Source organism: Erithacus rubecula (assembly GCF_903797595.1).
Source record: "Erithacus rubecula genome assembly, chromosome: 6".
Taxonomy (NCBI): Eukaryota; Metazoa; Chordata; class Aves; order Passeriformes; family Muscicapidae; genus Erithacus; species Erithacus rubecula.
The window spans coordinates 27,986,732-28,014,094 of NC_136688.1; the positions used below are offsets into that span (position 1 = coordinate 27,986,732).

The 27,363-nt window shown below is 45.1% G+C and overlaps 1 protein-coding gene across 1 annotated transcript; it reads right to left on the minus strand.

Annotated features, from left to right (window-relative positions):
• Nucleotides 1-26,413, minus strand: PLEKHD1 (pleckstrin homology and coiled-coil domain containing D1). The gene is made up of 14 exons (XM_079309856.1): nucleotides 25,816-26,413; nucleotides 25,325-25,680; nucleotides 18,243-18,336; nucleotides 17,638-17,727; nucleotides 17,061-17,137; nucleotides 12,298-12,389; nucleotides 9,936-9,988; nucleotides 8,670-8,764; nucleotides 7,672-7,765; nucleotides 6,287-6,465; nucleotides 5,906-6,038; nucleotides 4,593-4,737; nucleotides 2,590-2,739; nucleotides 1-2,195 (listed from the first exon to the last, which is right to left on the minus strand). The coding sequence occupies exons 2-14, from the start codon at nucleotides 25,474-25,476 to the stop codon at nucleotides 2,035-2,037; spliced, it is 1,515 nt and encodes a 504-aa protein (XP_079165982.1). The 5' UTR covers nucleotides 25,477-25,680; nucleotides 25,816-26,413; the 3' UTR covers nucleotides 1-2,034.
• Nucleotides 26,414-27,363: the final 950 nt, after the last annotated feature.

The following is a 27,363-nucleotide window of genomic DNA, read 5'->3' on the forward strand; positions in this document are numbered from 1 at the left end:
CTAGTGTCAGCATAACTTTTATTTACTTATTGCTGTCAATATGCACAGTAAAGGAAGACCTGATGTGGCTACCTCCTGAATACAGTATTTCTGAAGAATCAGATATTGTGGCTTTGGTGGTCAAAGAACAAAAATGCTATATTCACAGGCCACAATGTCATTTTCCTAACTGTCTGAATTACAGATGCATTCCCTTGCTATCCTTTTTTCTGTCCCTTCCAGCATCACCTAATATAGACCTTATAACTGGAAAATAGCTAGAGATGATTTGAGAACAGCATAAAGGAAAAAAACATTTCTGTATTGCTTTATCACAGCCCTTCAGCCTTGTAGGAGCAAGAATTCATTTGTGGCTTTCTAGCATATAAACACAAGCAGATAAACCACAGAAGGATCGGGTATGCTAAGGATGGATGGAAACAATCTCCTGCCATATCACTTCTCACAAAAACATCGTCCTTCAGAGCTGGATCCTCTGATTAGATGAAACCTTCCAATGCCTGGCAGAAGGATACTAGTCAGTAACTGGCTGAAATGGAAAGTACAGGCTGTGTTTCCAAAGCTTTTCCTCTGGTCACATTAGAGTGATTCTATCCAAGAGCATCACACAATTACAGGATGCTCCTCCACCCATTAACTCCTCTCCTCTGGCTGGTAAGCCAAGGCTTGCTTCCAAACCCCATCCTTGACTTCTTCCTAGAAACAACACTAAATTGTTAGGGAATTATGTAGGTGGCCAGAAGCCAAAGGGTGTGAGTGGACACTGTCAGTCTGAATGGGACAGTAGCAAACAACCTGTGGGTCACTGGACATCCATAATACCCGGGGGTGCTGATGCCATGAAAGGTACAGTAAATCTGCACCACCCCCTAAACCCTAACTGTATTTCTGCTGCTAGCTTTATTCACCTTTGTATTGTCTATTTCTTTATTTCCCAATTAATACCCGGGAGAAAACTGGGTGTCACTCCAAGTGTGCTTATTCTGTGCTCTGTAAGCACCAGGGAATGCTGTTTTACAGCATGGGCAATTATAAACCAACTGCTTGCTTAAAATAGGTGGGAGAGGGGTTCCACAACAAAACTCCTCTCCTGTATTCCTCTTCCACAGCCCTGACAGCTTGCCTGAAGTAGTAGTGGGCTTTGTTGCTGGACAGTCCTCATCCTCCTGCCCTCCAACTCATTTTACAGAGGTGCTGAGGAAGCCATCAAAACTGAGTCAAAGGCTTCTTCACACTGAGGAATAGATGGCCAATAGTAGGCACCTTCCCTAGCACATATTCCCCTGTTCTGACGTAGCTAGATGTCCCATTGCAACAAATGCACAAAGGTGGCCCTGGAAAGTTCTAGCCACTGTCAACTCAACAGAACCCTCCCTCCAGCTCACATTGATGCCACTGAGTTACCTATAAGCTCTTCTCTGTATATGATCCTCCTTGGACCCAAATCCACAGCATCCTCCTGTTGTCTTCACTTCCTGTTGTTGCTGTTTGATTGAAATGATGTAGCATCAAGACAAAAAAGTTGGGCCCTGTGTTTGCTCCTTTTGCGTGGGAGGCTGGGACTGCTGCAGTCTTCAGGAAATGTGCCCCACTGAAGTACTGATGGACTGAGGGTGTGCAGCAAGCCATCTCCTAGAGGGGATCAGGCAGAACAGGGTGAGCTGTGTTCAGCTGAGGAGATTACACTAGCTGGAGCATAGGCTGCTAAAGGCTTCCTCAGAAGGAAAGGAGAGGCACTTCCTAAGCTACAGTCTCTGGTTCACTTTAGCACCTACTGTGGCAACCTGGCAAAACATGGCTTAATGTAAGCAGCTGAAGCGAAAAGGTCTGGAGTGATCAGCAGAGAAGGTCTGCTGGGCTGCAGGGAGCACTCAAACTAAAGCAAAGCCAATAATTGAAGGGATTGCCTACACACAACTCTCCCCCACCTTCCCCACCAAATGCCATATCTCCCTTCTGAGCCTAGTGCCCAAGGCTGTAACTTTTGCAGAGCTGAATGGCAGGTTGATCTCAGAAGCCCCCTCCCAAGAAGGGTCACTTTTTGTCCCCTGGAGCAGAATCCTTTTGTGACCTCATGATTTGATAGATAGTTTTCCTAAAGCGCTGGTCCCGGCTCAGTCTTTTGGCTGCTTCTTTCAGCTCTTCAATGTTTTCAGCTTCTGCGTGCGAGAAGATGAAGGACTGGGACTGTTTCACTGAAACAAGAACAGCACAGAAAGGTAAGCACTCTCCATCAGGGACACAGACTGAAGATAAAGCTTCACTAGAGTTCACGAGCCATGTGACCAACATGACTGAGCCTAACTCAGTCTGTGATTAGGCATTCTGATGAAGTCATATTTAAGCATGGTTTTTAGGGGCCCAGGACCATCACAGGAGTTTAACTTTCAGCATGCATAAAGAAATGGGCAACAACTACACGGGCTCAGTGCCTGCTCTCTGGGAAAGGAAGCTCCAAGTAGCACTGTGGCTTCCATTCTGCTGCTAAGGAGCATGAAACAAAGCAACTGCAGGCTTTGCTGCCGTGCCAGCCCCGTGGCACCGAGTAGCTCCTGCAGGACCCGGAGCAGGAGGCTGCAGGACACCTACTGTCACCCCAGGCAGCGCTGGCCCTGCGGCAGCGGAAGCGGCAGCTCTTGATGCGGCGGGTGGCAGCCTTGTGGATGTACACTGAGTTCTTCATGATCACTGGCATCTTGGCCTCCAGCTCAGCGTTGCGGATGCACTCCTCAAAGAACTCTGGGGAGAGAGACCACTGTAGCAGCAAAGGAACACACACTCCAAGCACTGAACCAGTCAGGACTGTACTCACTGATGGGCTGAGCCAGCAAACTGTGACCTTCATGGGCAAAAACCTCCAGTTCCCAAAAAATGCATACTCAAATTTAGAAAAACTGCAGCCATCCATTCCACAGCAGTAGGTCTCATAACTGCTCATGATTCAACTGCCAAAAGCTTTTGATACTGTGAAAAAACTTCTCAACTCTAAAGCCTTGCTCATCGAGTTTTCTTTGAGGGACTTCTAAAACCAGTCAGGTCTAACTGGGAAAGGAAGGTGTTTGCAACACCAGCACAGGCACATGTGTCCAGGCCACATATGGTAAGGGATTTCTTAAAAGCATAGCACATAGTTACATGTATTATGGGCTCCAAGAAAAGCCCCATGTCCAAACTCTGATATTATTCTGCCCTGATCTGCAACACAAACTGCTTTTCCTGCCCATTTCCTCTCTTATGGTCTGACAGTGTCTTTCTGTCCTGCTGGTCTGTTGCTGTTCAAAGGTATCATGTGCTAATGTGCCCAAACTCTTCTACAAAGAGCAGGGCAGAGCTGCAGGAGCCACTTGGAAGGACTGAGGCAATCTGTGCTGGGACTAATATTAAGGGAAACATTGCTGGTCCCTTATTTTCCCTAGTGCTCTGCTCATCAGTACATTTTCACTCTTTTGAAGAAAACTTCCCCTAAAATCTAAGGCTGGAAATATCAGGAGGCATTCAGTACCAGTTACTCATTTACACCCTGTGAAAATCTACTTGAATACTGAGCTCCCCACATCCACTTTAGCTCTGTTTCCTTACCATGGCTCTGAGCCAGTGGGATGAAGTTCAGAATCTGCCTATTTTTCTCAGTTTAGAAATCTTTTGTAGAAATTACAAGATAGTACTTGTTTTATTCAAATATATATAATTATAAGTATGTGAATAGACACAAAATTATTTATACATTTATTTGTCCCTATTTACCTAACAGTGCTCAGAATACCACAGCACTTTTGGACTTTTCTGTATTGGCCCAGTACATCCACCCTTCACTGAAATGAAGCTATAACTGTACAGACACAGCATTTTCATAAACCCTTCTCCCTGCACTATGACTTGAGCATGGAAAACAAGCAAGATTTCACTCAATTGAAGCTGCTAATCTCAGCTCCCAAGCCTGACTCAGCCAAATGCCAGGGTAATGCCCCCCAAGAGAACCCAAAATGACCCAACCCAAGCAAAGCAAAAAAGGACAAAGAACAAGGATAACCTGTGAGGAACATCATTCTTACACCTGACCCTGCACTGCAGTGCAGGACTGATGCTGTGATTCAGCTCTGAGTAAAGATCCAAACTTCACCTTCTGGGTCACCTACCAGCACGTTGCTACAGCAACCATGGGCCTCATTAAACTGGTGATATTCTTGTAACCAAGGCTGAGAAATAAAGCCTTGAGGGGAATCAGAGGACTCCTTATAACTCAGACCTAGTCAGTTTTATAGCTCTGCCACAGCTTCCCTGCTTGACATTTTGGAAAGTATTTGCTCATCTCTAAGTTTGCCTTCCACCCAACAGAGAAGGCTGGAATAATTTCATGCTCCTTTGAGAGGCTGGAATAATGTCAACCTCCTTTAAGGGCAAAACACCAACTACCTGCATAGCATGTCATGGCTACTCAAAGGGAAGGTGTGTGGAGGTACAAGAAGTTGGGAGACCACATTTATGTGCAGCTTTGCTAAATTGGAATCTTTTTTTTGTGTCTGGGAAGGTAGGTAGACATGTTTCCTCTCCTGAGTTTGCTCATCAGTAGAGAAGATGGATGGCTAACTTACTTCTCAAGTTACTGACATCTGCTTTCATCTTCCTCTCTTTCTCCTTGTTGCAATTCAGAGAATTTAAGCCTTGCTCCAAGCTCTGCAATGCTTCCTCAGCTTCTCTTAGTCTCCTCTCCAGATCCATGCGTACCTTCACTTCAGCCTGAGGAAGAAAATAAGAATTGCTGAAAAACAGCTTGTTCCCTCAGTAGACATGCTGGTAACTCACAAGGTCTGTGAGGGACTTGACATGAATGAAAATGAAAAGACAACCGTGATGGAAATATTGCAAGGCAACAAAGTTGCTTCTCATGTCTTCAGACAGAATCTGAAGTCCAGACTATTATGGTAATTCTCTTTTACTCTGACTTCATTTTCACAGTGTTCCTCCTATTGCAGAAACCATATGGAATCAGAGATGGTATTTCAACACATGAATTTGTGCTAATGCAAGTACTTGCAGCTGAGCAGGAACAGAAGGACATCAATCCAGCTGAGACAGACTTGAGATAAAGGCAGTCAGTTCCCACAGAGGGATGTACTGTGCTTAGTTTCAGAAACAAACACAAGAGAAATTAGAAATACAGTACTAGTTTAGCAAATGAGAAAAATAACACAGCTTAGGTCAATTTAGCTTTAGTCTGGCCAAGTAGAAGGCTACAAGATAAGAAAATATTGGAGGTGCAGGAAAAAGAATAACTTGGAGGTTTTTTGGACAAAATATTTGTACAAGGAGATTGAGTGTCAAACAACCAATTATTAACATAACCTTTACATTATTTAGATTTAAATAAAATACCATACTTTATCCAGTTGCCTTTGCACAGATTAATGTATTCTTTGTCATGAAGGAGGGCTGGTCCTTCAGCTAAATTCCTCTGCTTTTGAACTCAAGTTCTGGCAGAGGTTACTAAAGATTTAAAAGTCTTAAGGTTTGCTTTCTGAGCACAAGTGAGGAGGGAAGATGTCTGCTCAGTTCTGCAACATCTGTATTAGCATTTCTTTGAAACCGTCTTTATTCTTGATTGTGTCTATTTTCCTCTTTTACTTTTTTTCTTCCTTCCATCTACAGATTATGCTTTCATAGGAGCAAACTAAAAGACTTATACTGAATGGATTAATCAGGCTTCAGGATACAAAAATAAGTAGTAGTACTACATAGACATAAGCTGGCAATTTTATGTGTTACTGTGGTATGATCATGAAGATTTATGACTACAATGTGAAAACTAAATAAAACCAAGTATTTGGCTTGATAGGGAATGAACTGAAAGAGAAAATGGAAGCACTCTGAGCCCAGGGACAGCAACATGTGACATATGCAGGGATACCTTGAGGTCTCTCTCTGCCTGCTGTTTCTCTGCAGTCAGCTCTGAGAGTGAGTTCTGCAGCGCCTGTGACTGGGAAGAGTAAAACTCCCGCTCCTCCTCCAGCGCTCGAGACCGCTCCTCATTCTCCTTCATCCTGGTGTGGCACAGCAAAGAAAGGTGACCATTCCCACCCCAGCATAGCTCACAGGGAGGGAAGGAGCTCAGTATCATGATGGGGCATGCTTAACTACAACTAAAGATTTGTAACCTGAACTCCCGCCATTGGAACCAGACAAGCTTCCAGACTTGTCTGGTGCTGGCAACCAAAAAGCAAGTCAGCAGACAGTCACACCATTTGGCACTACTAAGCCTGAGCAGAAGTGTCCTCTTTCCCCACTTCACCTTTTCTCTGCCAGGAGTTTCTCCTGCAGAAGTTGCTGCATCTTCTCTTCAATCTGTCGCAGGCTGCAGTGCAGTCCCCACATGGGGCTTTGCTCCTTGCTGGGGCTGGTTGGAGGTGGGACCTGGCTCTCATTTTCTTCCAGCATCTCCAGCATTTGTTGTTTTTCCAGGGAGAGCTCCTTGAAGAAGAACAGAGATTGTGAGTATCAGCCAAGTCTAACATTTCTGCTCCTGCCTGGTTCTTCCTTACTGAGTGCCTCCATCCTTACATCCACATGCCTCATTCAGGTTAAACACAGGAATAACAAACTTTGGGTTTCATTTCATAGCTGGTTCAAGGGGAACAAGCCTCCACCATAGCCTTCACTACAAAGGGGTGAACCAGCAGGCTCCTTTGATGTGATATGCAAGTAAGGACACAGCTCAGGGGTGGAACTTTGTGCTTCCCTGGTGCACCTTCCCTGCCCTGCTTGCTCCTTAGTGGGAAGTGGAAGCACCCCTCTGGTACTTCTAGCTGCAGGCAATAGACACATCACACTGTTTGCCTCTGAAGTGTTCCGTGCAATTAGGGCAGGAATGGTAATTCCATAGCGTTCCAGTTTTTTGGGTTTTTTTCGTAATTGCAGGCAAGGAGCTCAAAGAGCTCAAAGGAACAGATTTTTGGACAAACTTGCAGGATCTGACATAAAGATGACCTTGCAGATTCAGAATGGCAACTGTGTGGAAATTTCACAAACAATATGAATTTAGAAAAGATACTTTCCACAAATTCACCAGTAAAGAAAGAATTTAATACATCAAGACTCTGTTTTCTAGATTCCCACGTGGTATATAATTTTCTTGGGAATTATGCTCCCTTCTGTGAACAAAGAATGCCCCTTGCTGCTTCAATTTCACCAGAAGGTAGGGAGGTGCAGTTAAAAAAAAAAAAATGCTCATCACAGATTTACAGTCATGTTGGCTGGAAGGGACCTTGTCCAGCCTGCTGTTCAGAGCCAGTCTGTCAGCACAGCAGGTCAGCTGTGGCTGTTCACAGCCTGAAAACAGTCCATGATGAAGGTACCTCAGCCTCTCCACTACCTGCCTGCCCATCTGGTGAAAATTCTGTCCCTACAGTTCCACCTAAGCTTCCTAAACTACAACTTATTATGATTATTGTCCTACCACCATATCAGCTGGTACTGCTGAGAAAATCTTGGTTCAGTTGTGTTCTGTGCCATTTCTCATCCTTTTCTGTAAGGGATTTTGGTGTTCATATCAGCTACTAAATGAACCTGTTCATCTGTACAGCACTTCTGCATTAGCACATGTTGGATTCATTCCATGGGCCAGCATTGCTTTCAGGCCAAAATGCTGTCACTCAGAGGGGAGGAGTAGTCACTCACCTCTAGGGTGTTCTGTAAGGACTGTGTCAGGCTGCGCAACTCTTTCTTCTCTTCCTCCACGCCTTTGAGGGAGCGGGCTGTGAGCTCCAGCTCCCTAAAGAAGCAAAAAGGGTGACAGCTATTGCAGGGGAACAGCAGCCCCACAGACTGTGCCTGGTGCAGGACCTGCCACCATGGGTTGGTATAGCCAGTCCTGGGGAGCCAGGAGTTTGCCAGGAAGCATCACATCCTGCCTTGGACACACTACAGGTGTCCAGGAACTTCACTGTGTCTCCTTATCATCAAACCCAACCCAGCAGTTACTGTGCTTCTCCAGCAAGGGCAGAGCCATGGCTGCAATTGAAAGAGCTCAGACAGAGCAATCACATCTAAGCAGAGCCTATGAGAACAAAAACGGTTTGCAAAATCACACTGGCTTTTCTAAGATGTTATTTAGGGAGAAAAAAAAGAAAAAAAAAAAAAGAGAGCAACAGCAAAAAAATGCTCTTTCAACACTCTGGGCAAAGCACTTGGATCCTTCTATTTCTAAGTACATTTGCTGCTCGTATTTTGCATAGTTAACTTTAAAAATGACAAAACTAATCTTGGTGAGGCAACATCATCATACATTCATTGTCATTCAGCTGATGGTGGAAAACCAGATCCCAGTGTCTGGACCCCACACAGCTGCTCAATTGAACTAATTGCCTCTCTGAAATTTTCTCTTTCACCTGTCCCTTGCCATGCTACCCAAACTAATCTGGGGGTTGCTTGTGTCCCAGCACTGAATTAAATTGCTGGAGGCCTGAGTGCAAATGGAGCTAAGCTGTATTCTATGGTCACACAAGCAATAGCAAATGCAGGTAGAGAGCCCACAACTATTCCTGTTTTGGTCAGTGCAGCATCTCCTCCCTACATGCACAAAACAGGTGGGTTTTACAGACTGTTTTGATTCACCACCAGAGCAGCCCTTTAGCCTGGTGTGGCAGCTGTGTCCTTGTCCTTTCCTGGTGCTGTACCTCCTGATCTCCTCCTGCTCCAGCCGCAGCTCCCGCACCACCTCTTCAAAGCGCTGCTTCTCGGCTTCCAGCATCTGGTTCAGGCGCTCAAGCTCCTGCTCCAAAGAGAAGACAGGATTGAGCCCTGCCAGCACAGCCAGGAGAGGCTTCCCTGTGAACAGCACCTGGGACTTTTAACATGCTGTTTAACCCAAGCTGTGTAAAGCTACAGGTGTCTGATTCCATCACACTTTTGTCCAGGGGCAATCAGGAGATGTCTCTCTGCAAAGGCAAAAGGAGCTTAGCTCTAAGCAAGTGTCCAAGCCACTTTTGGATTTTAGCTCTCCAGAAATGTGTGCAAGAAAAGTATAGGCCTGAGAAGCCTAGGTCAGCACTGCCATCTTTTCCTAAGGAGAGGCAACAGTCACTTTGGATTAATTGGAAAAGAGGGTGAGGCACTTTGCAAGGCTGTAACCTGGTGGTCCACATCCATGCAGACTTTCCAACAGCTCCATAGGACAACCCATTTGCACAGCTATCTTGCTATGACTTAATGGTGCTATAAAAATCGGTGTAGATTTGGATTGGAAAATACAAAGATGTGCTACTTTTATTATATTAAGAAATTAAAGGTTAGGAATAGTTGGAAAAGCAATTATAAACTTGATAAAGCAACCTGGCCTAGTGAAAGATGTCCCTCCCTACCCATGGCAGGGGGATTGGAATGAGATGATCTTTAAGGTCCCTTCCAACCCAAACCATTCTATTCTTAGGTAAATTAAGGTTTAATAGTCACATCTAAGGGAATGCTCTCTTGGTTTTTCCCTAGTGCAATATTTTTTATTCTCCCTATCTCTGTTGTGTCCAAAGAACAAACCACATTGTTTTTTATACTCTTTGTTTCTCACAGCAGTATCCCTATGCTTGAACAATGTTTGCTTTCTTTCTAGCTGTGGAGATGGGTCTTAATTGTCTGCCAAATAACAATTGTGTAATCCAATCCAGTGAGTATGAAGTTAATTTGATCTTCCTCCCTGGTCCTTCTAGAGTTATAACAAGCCCACTGCATGGAAAATAACAGGGAAAGGGAGGAGGGATACACCTCCATGATCCATCTCATGGCACAGGTCTTATTCTTCTCTACATCACAGGATCCAGAGGCTGGCTGGAGACTCTGGTGCCTCCCCAAGCCTCCCTCCCTGAACACTGACATGCCTTCAAACCAAGACCCAACCTTCCAGCCCTGCCACATGGCAGTTGGAAGAATTTGGCTTGTGATGAACTCACCTCTTTTTGCTCCCTCTGCAGACACAGCTCTTCCGTTTCTTCCATTAATTTATCTGCATACACACAAAAAAGTCCAAGCACAGAGAAAAACATTTTATATCCCTGAGATATTTACAAACAAGAAACACTGACTTTTGGAAGCTTGAAAATGCAGTATTCCCTATTCCTTTGTGTGTGTCTGTCTGGGAGTCTCCAAAGACTGAGATGGCACTAATGGGATATTCTCCAAGTTCCCTCCTGCCAAATAACTTAATAAACTAAACAAGCATAATTGCTTTGTACTCCTTCTAAGGTTTCCTCTCAGTGTTCTTAAGCAGCATTAATGAACCACCCTTCACCATCCTCTAGCTGAGTCAGGAAAATATTCTTATCTCTGCTTCACAGATAAGGAGCAAGGCCCAGAAAGGTCAAGTGAGTGCAGAGGGTCACACAACATGCAGCAGCAGTCAGTTTTCCTGCAGCTCAGTGCCCCATCCTCCCCTGCCTAGCCCATCATCCTCTCCCTAGCCCTCTGGGCAGCACTGCCATCTCCCTATTGTCCCCTTGGGGTGTCCCAGCCAAGCCCAGAAACCAATCCCTAACATAGCCACAGCACTTCTGCTGGCCAGAACCCAGCACAGATGCACTGCAATTACACAGAGGCTCTCCCCCTTCCCTCTTCTGCCCCTCCTGGGGGGCCCAAGCCCTGGACTTGATGGGCTTCTCTAAAGTCTACATCTGACAGTGAAACCTGGATCCCAGCTGGGTGAAAGATAACTCAGTATGGATGCAAACAATTCCTCAGAGCTGTATTCCTCCACAGAACCTTGACCTGCTTCCAGGAACAGTGCCTGACCTCAAAGCTTGGTCAAAACTACAGGATGGACACAGATCATTGAAGGTAAGGTTAATGAGGCAGAAGCCTTAGCATTTATATAGAAATAGATAGTTCCTGTCAAAAGAAAGTAACCAACTGTGAGAATTGACCAGCTCTGAATGTTCTTGTCATGGACCAAAGAACCCAGTGAAATATATATATTATATTCCAAATATCTCCTGTTTGCCACAGAATCTACATTCCTCTATTCCTCCACCACCTTTTCTTTTATCATACTATAGACCTCTCTAGTCTTTTAAGCCCTATATTTTGCTCAGGTGGTTGCAAAATACTGTTTTTACAAAACTTTCTTGTTTCTGTCCTTTCAGGTCCTCCTTTCAGCATCCCCAGTTATTCCTTTGTTAGGTGTGGAGCCACTTCTCCCTGCCTGCCTCACATATGAGCCTATCCATCACCCCACGTGTGTGAATGGTGCTCAGATGGACAGAACAAACATGCCTTGATCCTTGAGTTATGATTACTGTTACATGTGACACCATATACTGAGATCAGCCCTGATCAGCCTGGATGCAGAAATGCAAAAAGCTCCTTAAGACTCCTCCAGTGGTCTGTTGATTAGGAGTAGAAATCATGAGCCCCAGCTCAAGGTATCACCAATCTGAAACACCCAAATTTCTGCTATCTTTTTTAAAGCAGACAGCTCTCCAGACAGGTCACTAGGCCCACACCTGTGGCCTGCAGCCCCCAGGTCAGAAGGTCTCTTAGACCTGGGGAATGCTGTAACTTAGAGGGCATCTGAGTTACATGGCATGCCCCTTGCCTCTTCCTATAGGCAATGCAAAGAAAAGATTACTGGACCTCCCAAGGCAGCCAGACCATCCAAGATAACAGTCCATGCAGAGGCTGGTTCCTAAATAGGGGATTGGATTACATAATCTACCTCTCTTCATACCTAAATTATTTTATGTTCACCTGAAGCAACTGTTCTTTCTCCACAGTCTACAGAGAGAGCATAAATTAGCCACTGCCATTAGTTACTTCAAACAAGCCCGTGCAAATGCTCCTACTTCCAATACAAACAGAGTAAACAAACACAAAGATCAAATAGAGCAAGACCCAAAAAAAAAAAAAAAAAAAAAAAAGACCACCAGCTAGGTGAACAAAACTCACATATGGAAAGCTGTGACCAACCTCAGAAGTATCAGTCCTGTCTGATTTGGGAAGACAAAGGTATTGTCAGTTTGCCTGTGAGCTGCTGAAACCAGAACGTCCAAACTTCTCAGGGGTGGCAAATGTTTGCATGGATGAGCCATGGAGGGCTGCAGCATGTTGGGCAAAGCACGTTCCTCCTTCACACTCCACATAGATCCCATCTTAATTTTTGCATGTTTTGATTCCCTCCAGACCTGAATTTCATCTGCTGACTTCTCAAAAGCTTCATCCATAAAAAACCTATAGCTGCCTTTCTTGACCACACTGACAACTCCAGGAAAAGCAAAATGACTATTTTGGCCTTTATGGCTTTTCAAAGTAAGAGTTTCCTACCTAAATATTCCTGTTTTTCCTTGGCCAGCTGCAGTCCTTGAGCTTCCAGGCTCTCAATCATGGCTTCTCCCAGCTGGGCATTTTTCCAGGTCCTAGAGAGAACAGACACAAAGCAGGCAATGTAAGAGACCTAAAGGTCCCACTAGGACAGAGGACTCAGCCCAGCAAACTGCCAAGGAATTCTAACATGCAAACTCTCACCAGTTGGGAAGGACCATGATTCTCTAAAAGTTTTCTCCACAAATAAATTAGAGAAATTTCCCTGGCATTCAGTATTTTTTTTTTTAATACATCATCTGTATGTCAACACCTCACAGCTATTCAAATGTTTTTTTTCCAGTGTTTGGGAGATTTCTATATTGAGCTTAATTTTGAGGGCTGTCCAGACCAATCCAGCACATCCACAGCCTCCAACTGCAACAGGACACACCTGGAACCCTTTAAATGACAGACTTTAGAACCAGATTTTAGCTTTTAACTCTAGTAACTTCCCACTGCCGGCAAGATTGTCTACTGCAATCTTTCTGACTTTTTCTGTTCGAGTCACTCTTCCCCTTCAGACTTCAAGCACTTATTTATCCTTCCTATGGCCTTCTACCTTCAGTATTTCTGCACCCATCATCCATCCTGGAACCAATCAGTCCTTTCTCTGATAAAGTTGTAAGCCACTAGGACTTGGTGTCTGGCCCTACACTATGAGTCAAGTGCTTTTTCCTGACAATGAAAAACCAGAGATAAAAGCCAGAGAAGATGCTGGCAAGTAGGGAATGTTAAATGAAGCAGGCATATTCAAAGAGCACCTTGTGTTATTGTAGGACCACTGGCCAGAGGATCTCAAGGTCTCTCAAACACTTTATGAAGCAAAGCTAAAAAAAGGGCCTGTGGAGCAGATACCCATTACTGATTGAGTTGACAGGCAGGCTAGACTTTATTAAAGGTATTAAACACTAAGGGCAAGCATACACAAAACCCAAAAATAGAACCAAAAATGGAGTTTGCTGCTCACTTCTATTCATGTTTGATTAGAAAAGAAATCTACACGTATAAAATGCATAACATTAAAACATAAAACTTATTCCAGTCTGTTTATATAGATGTGCATACAGGAACAGCAATTATACCTCAGAAACTCTGCCATCTTTGTTAAATCCTAAGGGACCTTATAAATATTAAATATCTGTAAAGCTTCCTATACTGGGCCTCTTTGTGAACAATTTGAAATTGTAACTTTTTGGAAACTGCTAATTTGGCAACCTCTTATTTCAAGGCAAGCTGTACTTTGTCTCTTATAAAAGCCAGACAAATAAATTAAACACACACCACCCCAGGGACCAGGCAGCTCACAGATCCAGCAGCCCAAGCTCTTTGCAGATATATGTGTTTCTTGTCAGCTAATTTCTACAGCAGAGAGGAAATTAGAATGCTAATTTAAAAGGTGCAGTTTTCCCACAGGTAGACATCTTCATCTTGAGTGAGAATACGTGGGTGTGAATGTGTTTTCTCACTAACATTCCCTGTTACAGGACAAATCTGGTCCCAGAGAAGCAAACAGGTCAAGATGGGAGTGGGGGGAATGACAGAGTTTATCATGTGATCACATGGAGAGTTTCAAAACATCTGTAGCCTTTAAGGTGTCAATTTATAGATTCACTTTTTCAGTGCTCCCTCCCTTCCCCAGACTAACAAGATATTTCCCAGTCTGTTACTCAAAGGTTACTACACCCACTGCTGTGTGACTTAGAAAATGCACTCGTGTCACTGTGTGGCATTTAAGCTTTTATTCCTTCATCTGAAGGAAGAAGTGCTGGTATAACCACAGCTAGAGGGAGATACCAGGCTGTGACTTCAGCTGAGGGGCAGGCAAGGGCTTCTTTTATTTGGCATTTCTTGCCAAGTGAGTTTTCATCAGTAAAAGCTATATTGCTTAAAATATTGGAAAGCACAGGACCAGGAAGGCTCATGGGACAAGTAGAATTACTCTGCCTGAAAAAAAAACCAACCAGCCCCAAAGCTGTAGAGAATCTCCATCACATACACATCTCAATCACTGTCTGTTCCAGTCCTTCTGCAGCACTGGGAATATCTCTATAGCTTTGACTGCATTTTACCTTTCTTGGGAGCACCCACAGACAATTTTTGGAGACACTTAGGACTTTATAGCCCTCAGGACATAAGTACTATGTTACACTTTTTCTCCCACATTGCCCATCAAGTTTACTTTCTACCAGTTCAGGGAATGCTGCTGTGGACAGAGAGGTTATGTGTGCTCCTCTCCCCCACCAGCAGCAGCAAAGCCTCTCTGGGTGGGAAGAGAGCCTGACAGCCTGGGAGCCAGGGCTTTGTGCATTTCCAGAAGGATTTCACAATCTGCCAGGTGTGGCAAATCTAAGCCACAAGGCTTTGGAAGCGTGGGGAGCCCCTCAGTTCCCCTCTGCACTGAATGAGCCATTTCCCTATCAGGGCAGGAGGCTTGGAAAGGACTGAAGAACTCAAGGGATCACGGAGCAGACTGGGATGGTGGAGGCAATAACCAGTTGTGCAGACACATACACATGACCCCCCCATGATGGAAAGGACAAAACTGAAACAAAGGACAGAGGATACTTCCCAGCCTGGATTTGTTTTTCCTCTTTCACCTATTTCCACATTTCAATCTATGGAGTTTGCTTTGGGGTGGGGGTTTCTTTTGATCTTTTGGGGTTTTATTTGAGATTGTTTGTGGGTTTTTGGTTTACTGGTCTCTTTGGTCATCTTAAAACAATGATGAAAACTTTAGGATGATCTTAACTTTGTGCTGTGGTGCCACCAGCAGTACAATCTCCATCTAGGTGTGAAAGAACATTATAACAGACTGCCTAGAATAATTTGATTGTATTCTTTTAGCTTTTCTGTTCACTGCAGATCAATTTATTGGCCCATGCTGGCCTTTCTGACTACTGTTTAGCTCCCAGCCTGAACTATTAAATCACATAACCCGTGCTTTTCCTCACATGCAGGCTACCATCAGCACGGATGAGACTGGAGCTGCACCACTCTCTGATGCAGGAACAGAAGCAGAGAGGGGAGGGAAGGTGTCTCAGGCAGATTTTCAACTAGGTGCAAGTGGTTTGCTTTATGATAGCAGCCACTTCTAGCTTCTGTTTTAAATGCTGGTGCTGGAATATTAAAGCATGGACTGGAGAAAAGGCTGGCTCTGAGACAAACACAGCAGTGCAAGGCTTACTTATGTGTACCCCTCTTGAGCTGTGCTGCCTTCTTCCTTCCCTCCCATACACAGCTGAATTATGAACTTGGCCCCAAACTATTGCCCTTGATCTTAACATTGGCAAAGGCAAGTGCAGACCTATGCTATTCAATAAAAATCTCCAAACTGCCCAAGGGCTAGCTCTGTGTCTGTCACTGCTCCCCTGCAGCAGCCAAGGCTGCTCGTGCCAAGTGAGTGGCAGATCTCTGCCTTGGCTCTTGTGTCCCATGGGACTCTGCTCCCATGGAACTTCAATGGACAGCTTTGTGCTGCAGTTCATACACCACCACAGCTTGCCCCAGCACCAAAGCCAAGCACTCTGCGGCAGCACAGAGCTTGGCTTGGGCTGATCCACCACAACATCAGGTTCCTCGTTAATTACAAATTGACATTTTGAGCCTCACAACACTGAAATTAACTGAGATATTGTCTTAGCATGTGCACATACATGCACACACTGGTATTACAAGTTAAACAGCTTTTGTCCCTACAGTGACAAGAGACTACCCATGTTACAATGCAGCCAGGAAGGGCAGAGTAAAATTCTCTTTGCTTTAAGCCTCCTAGCTGAATGGTAGGCTCTGCCCATAGAGACTCAGGAAGTTTCTATATCTCCTTCGGGAAAATCAAATCCCTGTTTAAGTGTTATCTCTTTCTGCATCTGCTGAGATTTAGAGGGAGCCTGCTCTGGTTTTGCAGAACAGCTGCTCATTCCACTGTCAGGCTCCTGGGGGACTGCAGTGCTAGAGGCCAACAAACTGCAAATCCCTGTCCAGCATTCCCAGCAGAGTATGAGCCAGTACTGAATGTATACAGGAATCAAACCCTCTCACCCCTGCAGGTGGGCTGGAAGTGCTTTGCTAACAACTGCCTCTCCTGGGATTTAGGCTGCCTCCACATTTCACAATTAAACTGTTTTGAGAGGCCAAATCCTGCTGCTGCATGGCCTGAGCACCTGCAGATCTGGGCAGAGGGAATGCACACTCACGGGCACAGAAGTGCATCACAGGGGTCAGTACTGTACTGGTGAGGCCCCTGCTCATAGCAGGATGTAGAGCCACATAGACAGCTGCTCACTGGCTTCATGTCTTGCCTGTTCTGCTCTTACTTTACCCCAAATTCATACAGAGAGGTTGTCTGACCCTCCCCTTCTGTCAAGCCTGCAAACCTGCTTCTCACACAAAATGGAGCAGGAGGGCTCCCATGAGACCCAGGTCCCACCTGTCTGAGGCACAGGGGAGGGACAGCAGATGGAACTCAGTGTACCAGCACTTGGCAGATGACAGCCTGGGCTGGTGAGCACACAGCCACACACACTGCACAACACGGTGGGAAGCTTTGCATCACTTTCAGAGCAGCCCCTCTAGAGAAAGGATGCGTCCAGGAGGCAAGTCAAGCTCTCCCTGTTTTTGAGGTGCTTGTCTGAGTCCCATAGCCCTTCTAGTGAGGCTTCTTCCTCTTTATCCTTTATACATCTACAGAGCAGACCAAAGCAAATAAGGAATAGAAAGCAGCTTACACTTTTCCAGACTCCTGTAGCATCTCCAGCCACTGAGCCTGCTCAAACTCTGATTCGGCTGCTAGAACAATGTTACCCTGGAAGAGGGGAGGGGGAAAAAACCCAGGTTAGAGAGGCTGGTGCCTTATGCACCTCTGTGCACTCAAGGCAAGAGCTGGACAAGCTGTGGTGGGAGAAGAGCCTGCCACAATCTTCCACCTCCACAAGAAGCATCACAGGAGCAAACACAGCCTAGGCCTGCCACACCCTGGGAAGTGTGCACACAGCAAAGTCACCATGGGAATAATACTGATGGGACAACATGAGCTCCAGGGCTCCTGAGAATCTGTCCACTGGCCTGCTAGTATCATAAAACCTGGTGTCAGAAAGTGCACGTTTCCTTGTTGGTTGTCAAAGCAGCAGCAAAGCCTTGAGGGGACTTGGGCTGCTAACAGACCCTTGCTCTCAGGACAGTCTGTCCAGAGAGGGGAAGCATACCTTGGTGGGGAGGGAAATGACTGCTAATACAGCTTTGTTCATCAGCATTAACCTGTCCTGTGGTGTTTGGAGCTTTTTAGAAGAAAATAAATCTACTTACATGGAAGTCTTCATGAGAGATCTTTATGGCATAAGGCATGTTGGCCTCTTCTTTGGGCTCCACAATGCAGCCTCCCAAGGGTATGACACCCTGGAGACAAACCAGAGCACTCTAATCAGTCAGAAAAACCAAGTATAACTATCAAGTAACCAGGAGCTAAACTTCCACCCTCAGCCACTTTGTTGCCCCTGCCCTGCCTTGGCTACCCCGGGAGGGGCAATACACACAGTTCCTGAAAAGCAGAGGGACTCTCCTCATTACCACCAGGAACCCTCAACCAGTCCCTGCAAGGGGGTAAAGATGTCCTGCCTCCAGCATGGAGGGAAAGCTGTGGGCTGGAACATGGAAGGACAAACTTTCATCCAGGAGGAAGTGATCTCCCAACAGGGGCAAACCTTACACATTCAGTGTGGTATCTGAGAGAGGCTGGGAATTCATTACAGTCACTGACAGCAGCCAAAATCCCACAGTGCTGTGTGGGGCAGACAGGCTGGACCTGTGAGATGTCTGGGACTTACCTCTTCATCACTTGCTGGGTCCATGGAGTAAGGGGAGAGAGAATACTAGAAACAAAATAACTCCCTCCTGATGCAAACACTGCTCACCTTGGGATGAATATTGAAGTATTTATTGCTTTCAAAACTCTTCTTCTCACTCTCAGCATAGTACAGCAGGAAGCTTTCCTTAATGATGAAGAACCTTGAAGACAGAGAAGGGAAATACATTCCAGTGAAATGGAGGTTGTAGTTCACAGCACAAGAAAGTCTCCACCTAACTAAAGCTGCTTCCAGAGCAGGAGAGTTTACTGCTCCTACCTAAGACTGAGGTGAGGTGCTCCATTCTGCTGACAGCCAAGAGCTGGTGCTTAGCAGCAAGTGCCAAGTTGAAGTACTTTGTGTTTGCAGTCCAGTCCAGCAGGCACACACCAGAGCTGAGGGCAGACCATGGAACTCTGTGCTCACAGGCACTGGGACAGCACTGGGACAGCACTGTGTGCCCACAACAGCACCACTCACTTTTGGCATCTCTGCACATGTGACCTCTCTAGCTCATGTCTTGAATTCAACCTATCGGAGAGAGCTGCTCTTTAATTCAAGGGTCTCTTGCATGGGCTAAGACCAGCTAAATGCTTATTTTGCAATATGCTGCCTGCCACCCTCTTCCCTTCCATCTCAGCATAAGCCAGAAGGGAAGTGTTTCCACTCTGACAGAGAATCACAGCCTAGCAACCCCAGGTGACACTCAAGGCAAAAATTGGCCACCAAAGCGCTCAGGAGCAGAAATAAATTTGAGAGATATTTTTAAGCAGAGCATCTGGCAAACTCTCATGTCACTGACCTTCACAACTACAAAGGAAATTGAATATTTTTTTCCTCATATGTGTAACATTAAAATATGCCTTGTTCTGCTCACTCACCCTTAAGTGTGCTCTGGTGATCATTGTACAGTAGCCACAAAATATCACAGCTTCTGTCAGCCAAGCCTCTTACTTACTGGAGTGTGTCCTCAAAATTATGAATAAAGGAGTGCAACCTTTAACCTATCTGGATTTTTGAAATGCCCCATGGAGAGTCCCTCCTCTCTTCAAAGATTGAGGTTGCACATACTCTGCAGGCAGTGGTACAGGAGAGAGATAGCTGACTTAGTTTCAATTTGGTCTAAATCTCTGCAGCACTCAAAAATTAGGAAGAGCAGCTGAAAAAAAAATGGGGACAAGTGGAGTAGGGAGGTTTCAAAAGAATAAACAAAGAAAATATATTTTTCTGTTCTGTACATATTTTCTGTCATGAGAAAGAGCGATTTGGGAAGACAGTGAAAGCCAAGAAGGTGAAAATTATTTTAAAATGCCTTTTTACACTTCACAAAACAAAGCTGTGCCAATCACTTTCATGTGATCCTTAGGATTAGAGTTCCTGGGGAAACTGGAAAAGACAAGACATTTCTGAGTAATAAAAACATTACCAAGAACCCCTCCTGTTTTTGGGAGGGAACAAGAGGAGACCTGTAGAGGCAGTGCTGCCCACTTGTGCAGCTTGGGCATTCCTGCACCTTTCCTTGAAGCCACCATCAGTAAAGGGCTACAGACTGAGGGGGCTGATCCACAGGGACAATTCTAATGCCCAGATGTGCCCATCCCTCCCAGTCCTCTCCTCAAGTGGATGGGTTGTCAGATGGAGCCAGCCCTGCCTCCAGTACACATGAGCACAACAGCCTGGTACCAGTTTAGCTCCAAAAGCTAAAGACAGATGTTGAAGATGGCAGAGAGCAATCATAATAAAATAATATATATAATTATTAATATTAATTATGATCATTATTTTACTTGGGTGAAAACTTCACTGCTTCCATCAGCTTTTGTCTCTTGCTCTTCTGGTGTGGCTCTGGCAACACAGATGAAATTGCCAAATGCCATGGAAACAGAGATGGGCTCTTGGGACAATAAAAAAATGCAAAACAAATCTAAGCTTCTGAAGGTCTCCAGCAAACTCGAGCTCTGGACCTACTTTTTACCTTCTCCAAAGTGTTTAAAAGTGACAGTCATTTAACAGGTGCGGATTTACACCAGAAATTTTCACTAAGTACAACACCAGGAGAAGTTACTGTTCTCCACTTTTTTTTTTCTGCTTGTCCTCTGATCTGTCCCTGTTTATGTTGACATCAGAGGTGAGAAGAAGCAGGCACTTTGCCAAGGCAGACACCAGAGACCTCCAGAGAGCAGACAAGGCTTGTTGCTGGCTCCTCCTGTCCACATCACTTCTAACAGAATGAATCAGTCTGTTCCTTCCTGATTAATTTTTCCTGACATCTTTGGTCATTAATTCTATAAGAAAGTTTTCCTTTGAGTAGCTGCATCTTTTTGTTGTCTCAAACTCTAAGCTTAGTTCAAGGAGGAATTCATTTTATAGAGATAATTTTTTTGCCTCATCTGTACAATAAATATAGAAATAACATCTTAAAAGAACAAACTTTCCTGCCCAATGGCCTGTGCTTGGTCCTGTGAGTCAGAGGGAACTAGACACTGTGGGAACAAATATGAATCTAGAGATGCCAAAAGTCAACACATCACATGAAACAGAGAAAGTCTACTTATCATTTTCAACACTCTTTCCAGTCTGACTAATCTCAAGAAACATTTGCCAGACAGGTGAAGATATTGATCTTTAACTCTGTGTGATTTTTTAATCAAAATGTTAGCCAGGGTTTCATTTGTTACATACTTTTTATTGCTCAGTGCTGATAATCCTCATAATATAGATTATGCTCAATTGGAAACCAAAATCAAAGCAAAAATAAGCACAAAACATTGCACAAATCTCTGAAAACTGATGTGTTTCCCACAGATAAATTAACTTTTAGATCCCTGACCTCACAGATGTGGAGAAAAAATATGGAGATTTGGAATGTAAATATAAAATAAGAGTTTAAAAAATAAGGAGAACAAAATCCCAGTGCTAGTAATGAAGGAAAAACATTGAAAATCTGGTTAGCTTGTGTACATAATGTATTTATGCTCAGATCATAATCCCTCATCTATCCTTATGTGGAAAGCAGCACCTGAGCAACCAAGACCATCACTTTAAATGACCTTCAGGACAAAGTCTCCATACAACAATCCAGGGACAACTGAGACAGCATGGTAAAATGAGGGATGAAATAAAATAATAGAGGAGAGAGTTACGAGACTCAAGAGCAGGTTGAAGACTAAAACAGCAGCCAGGTGAGTTAGAGCAGAAAGGGAAAAGGTGGTTAAGGGAGAATGGGGAGAGACACCCAGTTAGGACTGTGACTGGGGGACTGGAGACACTGAACACGTGTCTGAATTAGGCACAAATGTGGCAACAGGAGAAAAGGGAGAACTGGAAAGGCAGGGGAAGATTTTGAATATAAACAAGGACCCCAAAATTAAGCAATTTAAAACCAGAGCAGTTTAAAACCTTGAAGAGCAGCAGCAAAGGTGTGAGAGATCACAGGCTGGCACAGCCACACTGCACAGGCAGCACAGGTAATCCAAGAGACATTCATGTGGTCAGCTACCCTGGTCACCCATCCCTGCTGCTGCATCCTGCACTAAGGAAGCACTGAAACCACAATGGAATTAAACTGGAATAGCAGAGGAATGGTAACAATTGGAGTGACTCGGGTCTAAAGCAGAAACAACAGCTCTGCACTGGACAAATTCAGATACCTGATCTCTGTGGAATAAGTGCTCTCTTTGCAACACAGAGGGCTAATGGAATTAATTAGCTAATCTTTGTACAAGATTTTGACATGGCAGTGGCCCAGATGAAGTAGTTACACTATAAAGCTGGAGCAGTCTCCCTGGTCCTTTATTCTGATGGTGTTTCTCTGGGCCAGGAGCACAGGCAGTGAATCCCATTTACCAGATCAGTGCTCTATCCCTGGGGACAGCTCAGGAAACTGATGGGCAAATGATGTTTATCAGCATAAAGAGCAGAGTCTGCAGCACCTGCCCCTGCCTCTTCCTCTCCTGACAGCTCCAGGTGTCCCTGCCTGGCCCCTGGCAGCTGGAGCACCCCAGCCTGGCAGGGAGTGGGAAGAGCTGGATGCTTGCTGTCAGGAAGATGAGAAATGGGAAGATGATGAGGAGAGGGAAGCAAACAGCCCCACTGTCTCAGCAGCTCCTGCTGCCCCATGCTGCTCTGCACGCTGTGGGATTCCCAGGGGAGTTTCTGAGCAGAAAGCAGCCCTAAACAATTCTCTTTTCCATCTGTCCTGTGACCACACACAGTGACTGTTAATAGCCACAGTGCAGAACAAGGTGATGCACCTGTTTTGCAATGCCACAGACAGGTCCGGTTCAAGAAAAGACAAAAATTCTCTCTTAGCCGTGTTGTGTTTCCCTCCTTCCAGCCTGTCATCTCCGTTGGATTTACAGAGAGATACAAGGCATATTTTGTGTTTTGTTCTCTCTCATTTTCAATTTCTTGTGCTTCAGCTTGCTTTTCTGATGCTTAGTTGTCCACCAAAGTCTCAGACATGGATGGTGACAGTCTAGAGTCTGACATTTCTATATGGGACTGGGATTATTCACAGCATAGGAGGATATGCCACTTCTGTCCTGCAAAGCTACAGCACCCTATTCATGCCATATCCAGGGCTGGTATGCACATTAGGCATTTCACTCCAGTCTCTGTGCCAGGTTGGTGCCATTACCAGTAACACTTTTCTAGTAGGAAAGAGTAAATTGAGAATATGATTTTCCAAAGCCACTCCAGCAGTGATCCAAGCTTAGACTGGTCAAAAGCACCAGTCAACTCAGAAGACAGTTGCTTCTCTGTTGGAAGGATATTACTTTACAAAGAAATAAAATTCACATTAGGAATAGAACTCCCTTTCTTTAAGAGATAGGCATTAGGATGCTACTAATGGCATTTCAAAAATCAAGCTCTGAAAGGCAGCATGCTCAGATGTCAGCCTGGCAGATAAACACAGCTACACGGGACCAGTGCCAGAAGCATCCAGCCCACTCTCAGACAGTACCTGAGGCAGCACTCAAATATTTGGGCTTCAGAGCAGACCATTGCATGGGCAAAAGACAACTGAAAAAAATGCTCCAGACAGCTGCTTCAGGTCAAGTTCAGCTGTCTCCACAGGTGCCATCAGACCTAGCCCTGACTAAAACAAGTCTCTGCTACCCCTCCCTGCTCCCTGCATAACCTCTACTGCTGTGAAATTCCAAAGCCTGGGATTTCCATCACCAAAGTACCGGACACCATGCCTGGACACTTTTCCCTTGATCTGCTATCTAGTCAGATTCCATCCCTCCCTTACACAGTTGCTTTTCTTCTCAGTTTCTCCAGAAGCATTGCTGCTACAGTCAAATGAATGGGATCAAGCCAGTAAATATCATGTATCTCCCACAGACCCCTCTTCATGGCTGATGGCCTGATGGGATCAATCCTCCCCTTACACACTGTTTTATCTCCCATATCTTGGAAAGACTTGCCTTGGGAGTCGGAGTAGTACTGTTGTCCAAGATTTCAGGACAAAACCCACGTTTATCAGAGATCAGGTCCTCAATGACATCAAGCAATAGTCTTTTTTTTTTTTCTTCATTTAACTGGAGTGGGTTCTTCTTTTTATAAAAAAATGTACTTGACCAGCTATCTGTTACTAGGCATGGGGGGAAAGGGGGAAATGAATTAATTGCTTATCTCCCCAAAATGATTTGTTATAATAACATGCAAGGTTATTTTACTTTAAAACAAGTCTCTCCTGTGATAAAACAAAACAAAACCAATAACACATTGTTCCTCCTGTTCAAGTCTTTTTATCCCAGCACTCACTTTCTTCCAAGCCCTATGGATTCTGTGTTCAGCTCTCACTGACCTGTGTCTGGTCCCCCAGGACCCTCAGCTGCTTTGCTTGCAACTAATCTTCCGTATCATCCTTGCCCCACAGACACCTCCCCTTCTGTTCCCAGTTGCTATCACTAAAATATTTACCACTTGCCCAAGACAGGGGTGACTTCTAGGAATAGATCAGCACTAAATAAATAATGACAGAGGGAGCAGAGATGGGCCATTTGCCTGCAAGAAATTTTTATTAGAGAGAGCCATTTAAGAATGCCTCCTCCATGGCAAATTACCTTCCCCTCTGTTATTCTGTCCACTTCTTTTCCATAACACAATCACATTAGTTTCCAGACATAATTCATTTATTTATCAATATTTGGAAACTGAGTAGGGAGCATCAGCACAAATTCTTTTCTGGGTGAAAATAGGCTTTTTTTGGCACGGGAGGGAATAAAACCCACACACAGGTCAAAGACTGCTACAAACACAAAACTGCTTCCCAAGTAATGTTTTTTTCAGGCTATGCCATTTTCACAGACTGGGCAGCACTATGGTTATTGCTACAGAGAGCAAAGCTAGGAAAGCTGGCTTTAGAAATGGATTGTTTGTATCTACACTGCAGACTGCAGCAAAGGTACTTACCCACAAAAGGTAAGATTTTTTTCCTCTGGTAAGATGCCAGAGATTCAGTGATTTGCATAAACTACACCAACTCAAAACTGACCCACAACTTCAGTATTAGAGAACACACTTCTGTCCTTGGTTAAAGGTTATAGCAAATGCTTTCCAGCTCCAAACTTGCTGGCTGCTAATAGCCAGCACACAGAAGCTTACAACTGCCTAACATCAAATGGGAGAGAATTCAGAGCCATGTTCTCCCCAGGGAAGAGCCTGCATGTGCTGTTCCAAGCACATTGTCACTGTCAGGCAGCACAGCAGTACTGGAGCTGGGCACAGACCCCTGCACACACACACACAGACCCACACGCTGTCAGCTCAGCCCTGCCACCTCACGCTCAAAGGACTCAAAGAGCTTTGAGTGCTAAAACAAAAACGTCAGGCAGCTTTGGGGCAAAATACAGGAGCTGATTCTTCCCCTTTTGTGAAACTATCCAGAGGAGGCAGCTAGTCTATATTCCCACCCTGAAGTGCACACAGCACAAGGTCTGGACAGATGGAGAAGAGAGCACAATGGGGTGCCACGTGTGTAAAGCAGACTCACAACAGCAGGGAGGTTATGCCCCTAGTTTTACCCCCAGCCTCTGCCTGGCTGGCTGTACCTGAAGAGTCAAGCACTCAGGCTCTTAACTTACCCCAGAACCCTTAGGCTTTGTATTTCACCCGAGCATCCCTCAGCAACTGTGGCTTACCTCCTGGACCATTTGGCTGACTGCCTCCCAAAGGGTCTCTTCCAGAGCACACCGTACAGCTGCACTTTGGTGCTGATGTCCAGAGCATCCGAATCTGCCTGTTCCATGGACGGAGAAGGGGACACAGCACTGGATTTTGAAGCGAACATCATAGATGGATCTGGCTCTAACTCGCCCCCTCTGCGTGGCAGCTCAGGGAATCCGATTAAATGCAATGAACCAGCAGGATGTAACCAGCCCAGCAGACAGAGAGACTGGGCTTTGGTTTGAATCAATAACTTGACTGCTCAGCACTCAGTCAGTAATTCTCTCCCTGATGCACAGATGATGAGAGTTTTCTTATTCCGTATTACTTCCTGATGCATTGCAAACAGCACATATCCCAGCCCAAGGGAGAAAGAAGAGTGAAGAGAGTCAGACATCAGAAACACAGAGAGGCAGAAAGAGCTCATCAGAAAGAAAGCTCTCAGCAATAACATAAGCCAAAATACCTCTGCACCAGAGCCAGCTTGGAAGGTTATTTCACTCGACATTGCAGCACTCCATGCAGAAATTAGGGCAAGACGGATGTTTTACTGACAGGCATCTCTGACACATATTCCCAAAATCTTTGCGCTTGGAGACAGTTCTTCTCATTTGTCCTGAGGAAAATTGGGGCAGAGTGAGTGGGAGCCAGCAAGTTCAATCAGACTCCCTTTGTCATTGGGGAGGGTGAGGGGGCCTTGCTGTGCCAGCCTGGCACTGCCCACCTGGGGAGAGTTCACGTGGCTGCTGGGTTTGGACTGGGCAGTGTCCACACTGCAAGCCTTGCTCTGCCTTAAAGGGCCACTGCTGATCAAAGTTAGAGCTTAAAATTCTGCCTGCCTTCATGCTTTGCTGCATCTTGGAGACATGGCAGGAACAGCCTCTGCCCTGCCTTAGGTACCATGTCCTTCTTGACTCCAACACAGACACATAAGAGTATGCCACACAGCTCAGGTCCATGTTTATCTCCTGCTTAGTACTCCCACAGAAAACTTTTAAATCTGGTTCCCCTAGTCCTTGCTCCTCTCTTGAAACCCTTTCTCCCTGCACAGATTCAAACACAGTTCTCCAAAAGAACCTTTTTTAATGCCCACAGGAAAACAGTTTAGCATCATATTGTTCTTTACAGCATCCTGCCCCACTCCAGGATTAGAATTTAGGGAAGAATTCCAACTGGCAAAGCATTTGAGGTTTTGGGATATCCTATAAACAATACAGACATGTACATGTTGTATGGCATGTATGCCACAGATGCTGAGGTGTCTGCTCCTGATTTAACCTGTGCCATCCTGTGTGAACAGATTTTGATGCTGTAATTGTTGGATGTCAGCCCTTCCCAATGTAGTTTTTCAGAAGAAACACAGTGCAGACACACGACCCTGTCCCATCCCTGATCAGAAACCTGGGATGTGCTATGGGCTAGGTCACACCACAGGATATGGGCTCACTTAGCTTTGTACAGTCAGAGGCACTTGCAGAGCATCTTAAAGAGAGGAGATGCAGACAGCCCGTCTTGGGTTCACAGGCTGCATTCAATATTAGAGGTATTAGAGATGCAGGTCCCTGATAAAAGTCACAGTTGATCAATAGATGAGAGAGCAAGCAAACTCCATGATTTGTTACTTTTCTCAACCTGATTTTTACCAAGCTTTTGGTCCCAGACAGGACATGTCCCATCTCAGAGTGACATTAAGGCAGAGGGTGGGGAAGGAGCAGATACTGCCTCCATCTCACCCGAGCTCTAACTCTTGAATATAATGCTGCATTGCAGAAGAGAAGCATTAATGCCATAGATGCCATTCTGTACACAGCACTAAGAAGGAAATACTACTCATAAACAGGGGAGGGAAACTTTTCCCTCAAATTATGTTGCACGGAGGGCAAAAATGATTCTCTGCCCTATAGCATCACTTTACTTTGTAAGTGTGCAGTGAAAAGCCACAGAGCTCCCATGCAAAGATGATCCAGTGCCCTTGATGCTGTACTGCACCAACAACACAAAGATCTCACAGCAC

Coding starts and splice junctions, on each gene's coding strand:
- PLEKHD1 (XM_079309856.1), bottom strand. CDS start 25,476: ATGATGTTCGCTTCAAAATCCAGTGCTGTGTCCCCTTCTCCGTCCATG. Junction 18,337..25,324: donor TCAGCCAAATGGTCCAGGAG/GTAAGCCACAGT, acceptor TCTGTCTTCAAG/GTTCTTCATCATTAAGGAAA. Junction 8,765..9,935: donor TGCAGAGGGAGCAAAAAGAG/GTGAGTTCATCA, acceptor TCTTTGGAGCAG/GAGCTTGAGCGCCTGAACCA.